This window comes from Sabethes cyaneus, chromosome 1 (genome assembly GCF_943734655.1).
Source record: "Sabethes cyaneus chromosome 1, idSabCyanKW18_F2, whole genome shotgun sequence".
Classification (NCBI taxonomy): domain Eukaryota; kingdom Metazoa; phylum Arthropoda; class Insecta; order Diptera; family Culicidae; genus Sabethes; species Sabethes cyaneus.
Window position 1 is genome coordinate 96,338,959 of NC_071353.1, and position 12,897 is coordinate 96,351,855.

The following is a 12,897-nucleotide window of genomic DNA, read 5'->3' on the forward strand; positions in this document are numbered from 1 at the left end:
GGAAAAACATTGTTTTCCTTCGGCCAACATCTGTAGAGCACACAGTTTTCTGCAGATCTTCCATTTCTAGTATCTGTAATATAGTGTCTAAAGTTGTATATAATACGCTATACATTTTTGCCTCGTCCATGAATCGCATTTTTGCCCCGTCCGTGAATCGCACTTTTACCTTGCTAAGCGCTTGACGGGGTTAGATTAAATTACGGAAAAGCGAAATATATTTTGTAAATTCTTTTCACCGTATTTTCAAAACAGATATGTGAGTGATGTAAAACGCTGAAACAAATTTTCTACAAGTAATATCCTCCTGTTGATATCATATTTGCCGCATAACGATAAATTACATCAAACCCGCCCTAAAATAACATTTGCACATATCTCAGCAACTATGTTTCGTAAGCAATCAAAGTTTACGTTAGATTCAAGCTGTCAAAGTTGTCACCCATCCATGCAAATGTAGTTAATTCACTCGGAATCTCTGCACCGATAAATCATTGAATCGCACTTTTACCCCTCCTTACTCTACATGCTACGTGCGTTGTATGTAACATTCATCAAAATAGTAAGTTGCATACGTTCAATCTTCAAAAGATTTCAGAGTTATTTCTATGTGCATTTGGAAACAATTTAACCCTCTAACGGGCAGCACCGTAAAAACGATGCAATCAAGCTAATGACTATTTTATCATGAAAGTACATACAAAAAACCTTAAGTTCTGATTTTCATGCAAAAATAATTATCTGGAGGAGCGCCAGATAAGAAAAAGTCCAATTTCTCTTTTTGTTTTTTCATGTCTAATGCTCTGCCCAGATATATGGACTCAAAATGGATAAACATCAACTCCTGGAGTGATTTTATGAATTTGATACCAATGTTGTGTGGTTTTATTGATAATTGCACACTTTTGTTTTGGATCCGGAACATGGTCCCGGAGATCCGGATTTATGGGAACTAGACGTGGTGCCAGGCTTGGTAAGTCTCATGCTCTAAAAATAGACAAATTTTCCAATCTTTTGACGGTTCAAGATCCAAAATCGGTCAAGAATTGATAAAGTTAGAAGCATTTCATTTCGGTGGGTACCCGGGTACCCATCCGAACACTTATGGGTGTTAAATTTCCCGTACACATAACGGTTAAGCCCACGGTTTTCGGCTTTGCTGGGACTCTCCCATTTTCTCATTGAAACTATCTCCAGATACTAAGTAAGTTTAGCAACATGAGGGAGAGTTTATCGACTGTAAATTATTATTTTGACGTAGGACTACGTCTTACGCCATTTTTTGAGATAGGGTGTCATTCCAAAAAATCGAAAAATGCGAGCGTCACGAAAAATCATAGGTTTTGAACGCTAATAGCTCAGCGGTTTTCCGATCGATTTTCAATATTCTTACACCAATCGATCGGAAAATCTTCTAAGAATTGACCCAAATGAAGAAAAGTATGGATTCTTGATGTTGAACTATTGACAAATTGAAAATAATAAACCTATGTTTTACCAGAATTCTCGCTTCGTGATTGGTTGGAAGATTCTTTACGATGATCTAAATCTATACCAATTTGATATCTGTGCTTGGGAAGTAAGCCAAATGACAAAGTTTCCCCATTTCAACAAGATTTCTTAACACCGCGGTTCAACCTGTGAAGTGTGCCAGAAAAAATGACACAAGATCGTTATCCCAAAAGATCGCAAATTCTTTACTGCGAGACGATTAAACCTCGGCGAATTTGATATCTGTGTTGGAAAAATGTGCTACAGCTGTAGTGTTCGGTTATAATACGACGCTGTATGAATACGCATGCTTGCCGTTTCATTAGAAGTGTAGTGAAAACATGTGCTGTTGATAAAATAGGATTGAATTGGTAAAATCCCTTCAACGTGGGAAATATGGATAATAAAAACAAGCTTTAATTTCAGTAAGGTAGCAGAAAAGCAATACACTCAAGTCGCTTTTTACGCGCAGAATACGTCCCGCGTAAATCAAAACCACGTAAAAAACCCGATTTAATCCACCTAGTGGTGAAAGGAACCTTTGTTATACGGTCTTACTTGCTATTTGAGATAGAAACCGACACGTCTTTGGAGTATAATCCATCTATTGGTTAACGTTGCGTAGTGCGTTGGTTTACATAAAATTTTTGAAAATTGAATACGTTTACAAAATTTGAACAAAATATGACCACTTATAAATTTTTATAGATCCTTTTTTCATGAAATTGCTGAATAAGGATAAGTAAGTTGTTAATAATTTGAGTAAGTGCAAGTAAAAGTAGGTTGTAAGAGCAAATATTATTCCTTAACATATACATTGCGTAGTAAAGGTCTAGTTTATAGATTTTTGAACTATGCATAATTTCTTGTAATGCCTATTTGATTCACACCAATAAAGTTATCTAGAATAAATTTCATCAACTTTTATTAACCTTCGGTTACTCACGCTGTTGTATTTTATATAACACGTGTAGGTTTTTGAACGCCATATTGTTATAAAGTTACAAATTGTTGTGTAACTAACGTATATTCTTCAATAAACTTGTTATGAGCAAAATGTCATAATTATTCAATGCATTAATACTTTAGATTGTTGGGAAAATTGATCAGCATAAACTGACATCACAGAAATGAAGCAATCAGCATATGAGGTGTACCGGAATTGGCCTGGAATTTTCTCTCGTTTCTTCATATGGAAAAATGGTGTCTGTATGCATCAAAACAATCAGCAATAATGCAAAATGTTTAAAATGTATCCGTCTGTTGGTAGTCGAGTAATTCGGGGTCAAAATTAGGGTATTTTTTATAATCAAAGTTCTACAGTTTCTAAACAAGCAAACATAGAGGTATACTACATTCAGCAAAGTTGTGTATTTTTACTATTTGTGCAACTTTGTAATACATGAAAAAGTCATACAACAATTACGAAAAGAGCTAAAATAAAAAACTGATTTCACTAATTCATATGCAATAAATAATATTTTTCTAGCTTCGCTGAAGAGATAGGGGCTTACTGTCTTCAGCAAAATTTCTTGTAATAATATACTCTAAAACTTTGCTGAATACATCAATGTGTTATATTGAAACTGAAGAAAAATAATTTTTTTATTCCACTTTTAGGGGGATTAATCAAAATTTAAATTGCACCAGACGATAGAACTTTCAATTTCAAGAAATTCTTCCAAAGGTTCCATAAACCTAAAACCAAGTTTTCCCAGTCAAAACTCTAGTGCGCATGTCTCTTTGGCTTTGGGCCATTGTGCGCGCGAATAACCCGTATTACAAAAGTTGGCGCGAGTGTTGGAGGGTTAATATCTTTTGATCAGCAAAACCAATTCTACTGAAATTTTGCAGATATATTTGCAGCATTAAAATCTCTAATCTGATGTCAAAATAATTCAAACTAGATAAAGCATCTTAGATGAAATGGTTATAAATTATTATAAATTTTAATGTGTTGTATTCAATTGCTCGTAACTTTCAAATTGAACGTCCAATCAAAAAACAAATCAATAGTGATCTATTAGGCTATGTTACCTTTCAAATGAGACTAATAGCGCCTAAGTCGGTTTAGCCATCTCTAAGAAACAGGCGATAAATATTACCTTGTCAAAACAGGTTTTTTAGGATAACTTTTAAACTACTTGTTTGTTTTCAATAAAATTTACCCGAAAAATTTAGCGTTAACAAGAGCTTTCATTCGATATCAAGATCGTTGAAATCGGTCACTTGGTTCCGGAGAAATTCGTGTCACGTAATTTTCACGTTTTTACTTATAACGTTTAAACGAAATGTCGGACCTCGAACTAATTCAATAGTGATATACTAGGCAATAATACCTTTCAAACAAAAGTAATAGCGAACAAATCGGTTAAGCCATCTCCGAGAAACAGGCGATAGAAAAGTTGCGCCCCGCACATACATACACACATACACACACACACACACACACACACACACACACACACACACACACACACACACACACACACACACACACACACACACACACACACACACACACACACACACACACACACACACACACACACACACACACACACACACACACACACACACACACACACACACACACACACACAGACATTGCTCAGTTCGTCGAACCCTGTCGATTGATATATGTGGCTCGGCCCTCCGGGCCTCGGATCAATTTCGTGTTTTTCGACCAATTCCTAAACCTTTGTTATAGTATAACAAAGGTAAAAACGCGTAAATTCCGAAAACCGCGTAAAAACCCGATTTAATCCACCTAGTGGTGAAAGGATCCTTTGTTATACGGTCTTACTTGCTTAGAACTTGAGATAGAAATCGACACGTCTTCGAAACATAATTCATTTATTGGTTAACGTTGCGTGGTACGTTGGTTTTCATTAAATTTTTGGAAATTTAATAAGTTTACAAAATTTGAACAAAATAGCAGCACCTATAAATTTTGATAGATCCTTTTTTCATGAAATTACTGAGTAAGGGTAAGCTGGTTGTTTCTAATTTGAGTAAGTGCAAGTAAAAGCAAGTTATAAGAGGAAATATTATTCTTTAACATATACATTGCGTAGTAAAAGTCTAGTTCATAGGTTTTTGAACTACGCATAAATTTCTGTAACGCCATTATTTTTGATTGACATCAATAAAGTTTTCTTGAATAAATTTCATCAATTTCTGTTGACCTTCGATTACTCACGCTGTTGCATTTTGTACAACACGTGTAGGTTTTTGAATGCCATATTGTTATAAAGTTACAAATCTCTGCTTAACTAACGTATGTTCTTCAATTACCTTGTTATGAGCAAAATGTCATAATTATGCATTAATACTTTAAATTGTTGGGCAAATAGATCAGCATAAACTGACATCACAGAAACGAAGCAATCAGCATGTGAGTTGTACCGCGATTGGCCCTGGAAGTTTCTCTCGTTTCTTCATATGTAAAAATGGTGTCTGTATGCAACAACATAATTAGCAAATATAAAATGTTTAAAATGTATCTGTTGGTAGTCGAGTCATTCGGGGTCAAAATTAAGGCTTTTTTTTAATCAAAGTTCTACAGCACCTAAACAAACAAACATAGAGGTATACTATATTAATCAAAGTTGTGTATTTTTACTATTTATACAATTTTGTAATACATGAAAAAGGAATACAACAATTACAAAAAGAGCTAAAATAGAAAAAACTGATCTTACAAATTCATATACAATGAATAAGATTTTTCTCTCTTCGCTTAATAGATAGAAGGTTACTGTATTCAACAAAATTTCTTGTAATAATATGTTCTAAAACTTTGCAGAACACATCAATGTGTTATATTGAAACTGAAGAAAAATAATTTTTTTATTTCACTTATAGGGGGATTAATCAAAATTTAAATTGCACCAGACGATAGAACTTTCAATTTCAAGAAATTCTTCCGAAGGTTCCATAAACCTAAAACCAAGTTTTCCCAGTCAAAATTCTAATGCGCATGTCTTTTTGGCTTTGGACCATTGTGCGCACGAGTAACCGAATTACAAAAATCGGGGCGAGTGTTGGAGGGTTAATATCTTTTGATCGGCAAAACCGATTCTTCTGAAATTTTGCAGATATATTTGTAGCATTAAAATCTCTAATTTGATGCCAAAATAAATCAAACTAGATAAATCATCTTAGATGAAATCGTTATAAATTATTGTAAATTTTAATGTGTTGTATTCAATTGATCATAACTCTCAAATTAAACGTCCAATCAAAAAACAAATCAATAGTGATCTATTAGGTTATGTTACCTGTCAAATGAGACTAATAGCGTCTAAATCGCTTTAGTCATTTCTAAGAAACAGGCGATAATTATTACCTTGTCAAAACAGGTTTTTTAAGCATAACTTTTAAACTGATTGTTTGTTTTCAATAAAATTTATCCGAAAAATTTAGTGTTAACAAGAGCTTTCATTCGATACCAAGATCGTTGAAATCGGTTATTTGGGTTCGGAGAAAATCGTGTCACGTAATTTTTACTTTTTTACTTATAACTTTTAAACGAAATGTCGGACCTCGAAACAATTCAATAGTGATATACTAGGCAATAATACCTTTCAAACAAAAGTAATAGCGAACAAATCGGTTCAGCCATCTCCGAGAAACAGGCGATAGAAAAGTTGCGCCCCGCACATACATACACACATACACACACACACACACACACACACACACACACACACACACAGACATTGCTCAGTTCGTCGAACCCTGTCGATTGGTATATGTGGCTCGGCCCTCCGGGCCTCGGATCAATTTCGTGTTTTTCGACCAATTCCTAAACCTTTGTTATAGTATAACAAAGGTAAAAACCGCGTAAATTCCGAAAACCGCGTAAAAAAAACCAAAATTTTGAATAAAAAACTTTGTGGATTTCAACACTACGCGAAAAAATAGACGTTTTGAGCACATCCGCGTAAATTCCGAAAACCGCGTAAAAAAAACCGCGTAAATTCCAAAAACCGCGTGAATTCCGAAAACCGCGTAAATTCCGAAAACCACGTAAAAATAGTCGCGTAAAAAAACCGCGTAAAAAGCGACTTCTGTGTAGTTTGTGTTCTTGATGTTGTTAAATTGTTTTCAAATGCACAATCTTTTGAGAATTGAACATATGCAATGTTACTACTTTGATAAATGTTACATACAACGCATGTAACATGTATATATGTTGCATATAGCATGTATATATGTTGCATATAGCATGTATACATGAAGAATCGAATGATTACAAGCATGAATACATGCTACTATCACTACTATCCTTTTTCTAAAGATTTTGGAATTATACAATGATTTAGGTTGTTTTTCTAGCTGTAAAACAAAAATTTTAGACAGACACAGAAAACAACTTTCGCTACCGTACTTAGAAGTATGCCATAAACACAGAATAGCATAAACAATCGTACAGACACACAGGGAATAAACGCCATATATGCAGGAATATTACACACACTAAAAAACTTCACTAAAATGGTTATAATCTAATTTCAATACACAAACGTCACAGTGATGTCAGTTCGAGATAGTGATAGACAGGGGGTTGATATGACGTCACATTTTCGTTGCTCACATGAAAAAGGCGGCAAACGCAAAGCGATTTTACAAAACGAATTTATCTAACCATTTTCACAGTTTCATGTATTTCGCATTAATTGTCTGCCTGAAATTGGCTATGTGATGCTAAAACCTTGACTAAAATCGAACTAAAACTAACAAAATTTAACAATTTATACATCCGACTCGGTTGTCAGCTTGAGCCCATCTATGAAGCTGTCAGCTTGGGCCCGCTCTATGTTGGCTACGTTTTTTTTGTATAGGTTGGTATTGGAAGTGTCATTCCCGTGGTGATAGACAATAAAACACCATCCGCAGAGTAACCCGAGTAAAACAAACCGTAAAACCCCGCTTTCTGGACCACATTTTAAGTGCAAACAAAACGGAAAATAAGTTTAAAATTCAAATTCAATAAAATACAGTAACTAAAGTACTCAGACAACACAGTAACAGAAAGTTAACCTAAGTTCCTTAAAAATAGTACATAGTAAATGCCATGTTATTAGGTTGCACAACAGGTATACATAAAGGTATGATTAAAAACGTTCAAGCTTTTGTAAGTTCCACCATAAGTTACAGCTAGAAAAACCACCTAAATCATTGTGTAATTCCAGAATGCTAAGAAAAAGGTGAAACAAATCGCCGAAACGTCGGATAAGTAAAAGCAAAAAAATTATTTGCTACATCCACTTGGCTGAAAAGCCGAAAAAACGTCAAAGAATTTCGTAATATAGATAATCAAATTTGTTGAAAGGGTATGATTTTTTTTCTATCAATATCCAATTCACTACAAAACCGTATTTAGGCATGGACTGAAACGTGAAATTTCATTTTCGGCTATTTGAGCCGCTACTTTAAATGGGGCCCTTCTTCTGTGCACCTCAAAAAAGCCTTGTTTGGGTCTTGGTTTAGTCTGAAAATCCCTTCTTCTGTGCACCTCAGAAAAGCCTCGTTTGGGTCTTGTTTTAGTCTGAAAATCCTGCCACAAATTGAGTCAAATGACGTATACTATAAATTTCGTATATATTTAAAGTATCAGTGAAGTTTTGCACGTTTTTGAGAAGTTTACAGTTTGATGGAATGGTTACCTGATCACCGGATTTTTACAGAACATTTGTTTCTTACAACTGTGCTAAATCGTTAGTTAGAAATGGTAATCTTGTGGTAATACTTTTCTGTTATCTAATCTTGTGCGGGAGTTCTATGACTTTTCTTGATTCTAAAACATGGATGATGCCCAACTACATAAATAAAAAAATATTTATCGAACATTTTTCGTAAAGAAACGAATACCTATTAAGTTTTGAACAAAGTCAAAGCATTTTTAAACTTCGGTAGTTACTTTTTTTCATGGAATTCATGGAATGAGATATAGACCGCTGCTCGAACATATGTATATTTAGAATCATAAATAGTGTACACATTGAAAAAAAAAACAACTGAAAGTTGTATTCAATTTATTTACAGGACAAAATCGACCCACAATCAACGTAAAATTTGTTTGATCAGGATGAGACGAGAACGTTTTAAATTGTTACTGAAAGAGAATCTTCTAACGTTACTCACCATCATTGGCGTAATTGTAGGAATTATCCTTGGCATTGGGCTGCGAAGAGTTCCTGCCGAAGGGGAAAAATGGTCTCCACGAGATGTCGCCTATATTAACTTCATTGGAGACATTTTTCTACGAATGCTTAAAGCATTGATTCTTCCACTAATTATAACGTCATTAATATCTGCTGTTGGTTCGCTGGATCTATCGTTATCCGGAAAAATTGGTGGCAGAGCAGTTCTTTATTATATTGTAACGACAATCATGGCAGTAATTTTGGGAATTATTTTGGTAACCACAATCCAGCCAGGCAAAGGAGCAGAAGCTTCCAGCGGAGAAGTAACGGGAGAATCGAGAAATGTTACCACAGCAGACACGTTGCTCGATTTGATACGAAATATGTTTCCACCGAATCTTGTACAAGCATGTCTACAACAGTTCCAAACGATTCTAATTCCACCGAAAAGCAATCCCAATGAACTTGACCTCAATTTATGGTCTGTTAGTGGAAAATATTCTGACGGAATGAATATCATCGGGTTGGTAGTTGCAGCGATTGTTTTCGGAATAGCATTGAGTTCGTTGAAAGAGGAAGTACAAATAGTACTAAGATTTTTTCAACAGTTATCGCATACTGTAATGAAAATCACTGGATGGGTTATCTGGTAAGTTACTTCATATTCAGCTCAGTTGTACAAAAACAGTTATACGGGCTTATTTAAATTCAGAATTCTCTCTACTACTTACTATATTTGGTCTTTGTAGGTTATCACCAATTGGAGTGCTTTTTCTAATAACAGCCAAACTTCTCGAAATGGATGATCTTGGCGTGGTTTTTGGGAAATTAGGACTATATTTTGCCGTCACCGCAGGAGGTATATTATTCCACGGATTTGTAATATTACCAACAATACTATTTGTTTTTACCCGGAAAAATCCTGCGCGATTTATTGCCAATATGGGTCAGGCTATTGCAACGGCCTTTGGAACATCATCCAGTTCGGCTACGCTGCCTGTTACAATGCAGTGTTTGGAAGAAAAGAATCATGTCGACCCTCGAGTTTCTCGATTTGTTTTGCCAATAGGAGCAACAATCAATATGGATGGTACAGCACTTTATGAAGCAGTGGCAGCCATTTTCATTGCACAACTGAGAGGTCTTTCGCTATCATTTGGTAACATCGTTGCTATTAGCATTACAGCGACTGCAGCTAGCATAGGTGCTGCCGGTATTCCACAAGCAGGTCTTGTTACTCTGGTTATGGTGTTGGATACTGTTGGACTACCAGCAGAGGATGTGTCTCTTATTATCGCTGTTGACTGGTTATTGTAAGTCTAACGCTATAAATGCGCAACTGGAGTGTATTTACTATAATATTATTTTCCATTACATATACTAGGGATCGTTTCCGCACGGTGGTAAATGTACTTGGTGATAGCTTTGGTGCAGCAATTGTAGCACACTACAGTCAGAAGGAGCTAGCTGCTATCCCAACCAGTGAAGAGAATCGAAAAGTTTTGCGAAATTCAGTAGCGAACAGTGCAGAAACTGTTCTATTTGAAGAAAGGCTATAAAGTTGAAGGGCAGGGAGAGTATTAAAGAGAGATGTATAAAAATAGATTTTCTCGTAACTAAAGATGTACTTTAACTGAAATGTTATTTAATATATTTCTAATGAAAGTAGATAATTAAATGGTATTTTTACAGTTTTTGAACACAAATTCTCATAACTTCATGTTTTTACAGAATCTCAGGCATATAGCATAAATCTTGCTTGTATCATATAACATATAATAATTTTGATGATTCTTAGCACTACCAAACAACGAAGTGAGACATGCGTTTAACGAATCTGATAAACAAATAGTTAAGGAGTTTCTGTAACAATGAATTACATAAATTATAAATATTAAACCTGACGTGTCACGAAATTTTAATTGTCTTTCAAAACAATTACCTCAGTGCAACATACTTTTGATTTCGCATCGACAGTATACATTGAAAAAAGTCTATTTTTTTAAATACAGAAAGTTAAAGACAGAATATAATAAGATTTCTTACGACCGTGGTTAAACCTAGGCTAATTTATATCTGTGTTAAACCTTTCTCTGTACCTTGGGGTCACATTGACCCCAGGCCACTTTGAGAAGGTATAACTTTTTGCCTTTCTACTATATAAATATACTAGCTGACCCGACAAACTTCGTATTGCCACAAATTAACCTGTGTTGTACATAAATCATGAATCTCGGATGATCTTTGTCACAATCTCGAGTTTTGCAAGCCGCCCAGTGGGCGGCGCTTCCGACGGCGGGTCACCGACAACACTCGCGACCGTCTCGTGCTGAATGATCTAGTGTTACTATAGATAGTTTTTGTGGTCTTGTAGTGACTAATGTTTTATGGAAGAGTCTCGAATTTCTCGAGTTCGATTAGTTTTTGAGATTCGCAAAAATATCTGTTTTATTTGTAAGAGAGTCCATATCCCCCTACCACAGGGGTGAGAGGTCTCTAACTATCGTAAAATAAATTCAAGACTCCAAAATCTCCCACATGCCAAATTTGGTTCCATTTGCTTGATTAGTTGTCGAGTTATGCAGAAATTTGTGTTTCATTTGTATGGGAGCCCCCCTCTTAGTGGGGGGAGGGGTTTCTAACCATCACTAAAACCTTTCCTGGCCCCAAAAAACCTCTACATGCATATTTTCATGCCGATTGGTTCAGTAGTTTTCGATTCTATAAGGAACATACGGACAGACAGACAGACAGACAGACAGACAGACAGACAGACAGACAGACAGACAGACAGACAGACAGACAGACAGACAGACAGACAGACAGACAGACAGACAGACAGACAGACAGACAGACAGACAGACAGACAGACAGACAGACAGACAGACAGACAGACAGACAGACAGACAGACAGACAGACAGACAGACAGACAGACAGACAGACAGACAGACAGACAGACAGACAGACAGACAGACAGACAGACAGACAGACAGACAGACAGACAGACAGACAGACAGACAGACAGACAGACAGACAGACAGACAGACAGACAGACAGACAGACAGACAGACAGACAGACAGACAGACAGACAGACAGACAGACAGACAGACAGACAGACAGACAGACAGACAGACAGACAGACAGACAGACAGACAGACAGACAGACAGACAGACAGACAGACAGACAGACAGACAGACAGACAGACAGACAGACAGACAGACAGACAGACAGACAGACAGACAGACAGACAGACAGACAGACAGACAGACAGACAGACAGACAGACAGACAGACAGACAGACAGACAGACAGACAGACAGACAGACAGACAGACAGACAGACAGACAGACAGACAGACAGACAGACAGACAGACAGACAGACAGACAGACAGACAGACAGACAGACAGACAGACAGACAGACAGACAGACAGACAGACAGACAGACAGACAGACAGACAGACAGACAGACAGACAGACAGACAGACAGACAGACAGACAGACAGACAGACAGACAGACAGACAGACAGACAGACAGACAGACAGACAGACAGACAGACAGACAGACAGACAGACAGACAGACAGACAGACAGACAGACAGACAGACAGACAGACAGACAGACAGACAGACAGACAGACAGACAGACAGACAGACAGACAGACAGACAGACAGACAGACAGACAGACAGACAGACAGACAGACAGACAGACAGACAGACAGACAGACAGACAGACAGACAGACAGACAGACAGACAGACAGACAGACAGACAGACAGACAGACAGACAGACAGACAGACAGACAGACAGACAGACAGACAGACAGACAGACAGACAGACAGACAGACAGACAGACAGACAGACAGACAGACAGACAGACAGACAGACAGACAGACAGACAGACAGACAGACAGACAGACAGACAGACAGACAGACAGACAGACAGACAGACAGACAGACAGACAGACAGACAGACAGACAGACAGACAGACAGACAGACAGACAGACAGACAGACAGACAGACAGACAGACAGACAGACAGACAGACAGACAGACAGACAGACAGACAGACAGACAGACAGACAGACAGACAGACAGACAGACAGACAGACAGACAGACAGACAGACAGACAGACAGACAGACAGACAGACAGACAGACAGACAGACAGACAGACAGACAGACAGACAGACAGACAGACAGACAGACAGACAGACAGACAGACAGACAGACAGACAGACAGACAGACAGAC

At 37.0% G+C, this 12,897-nt stretch overlaps 1 protein-coding gene across 3 annotated transcripts in view; it reads left to right on the forward strand.

Moving 5' to 3' along the window:
* LOC128745611 (excitatory amino acid transporter 3-like) overlaps positions 1-10,380 on the forward strand; it is a 57,355-nt gene extending 46,975 nt beyond the window's left edge. For all 3 annotated transcript variants that reach the window (XM_053842717.1, XM_053842782.1, XM_053842835.1), the window contains exons 2-4: positions 8,545-9,294; positions 9,395-9,958; positions 10,030-10,380. In XM_053842717.1, the coding sequence (XP_053698692.1) occupies positions 8,588-9,294; positions 9,395-9,958; positions 10,030-10,204 (1,446 nt within the window). In that variant the 5' untranslated portion in view covers positions 8,545-8,587 and the 3' untranslated portion in view covers positions 10,205-10,380. The remainder of the gene's footprint in view (positions 1-8,544; positions 9,295-9,394; positions 9,959-10,029) is intronic.
* The last annotated feature ends 2,517 nt before the right edge of the window (positions 10,381-12,897 follow it).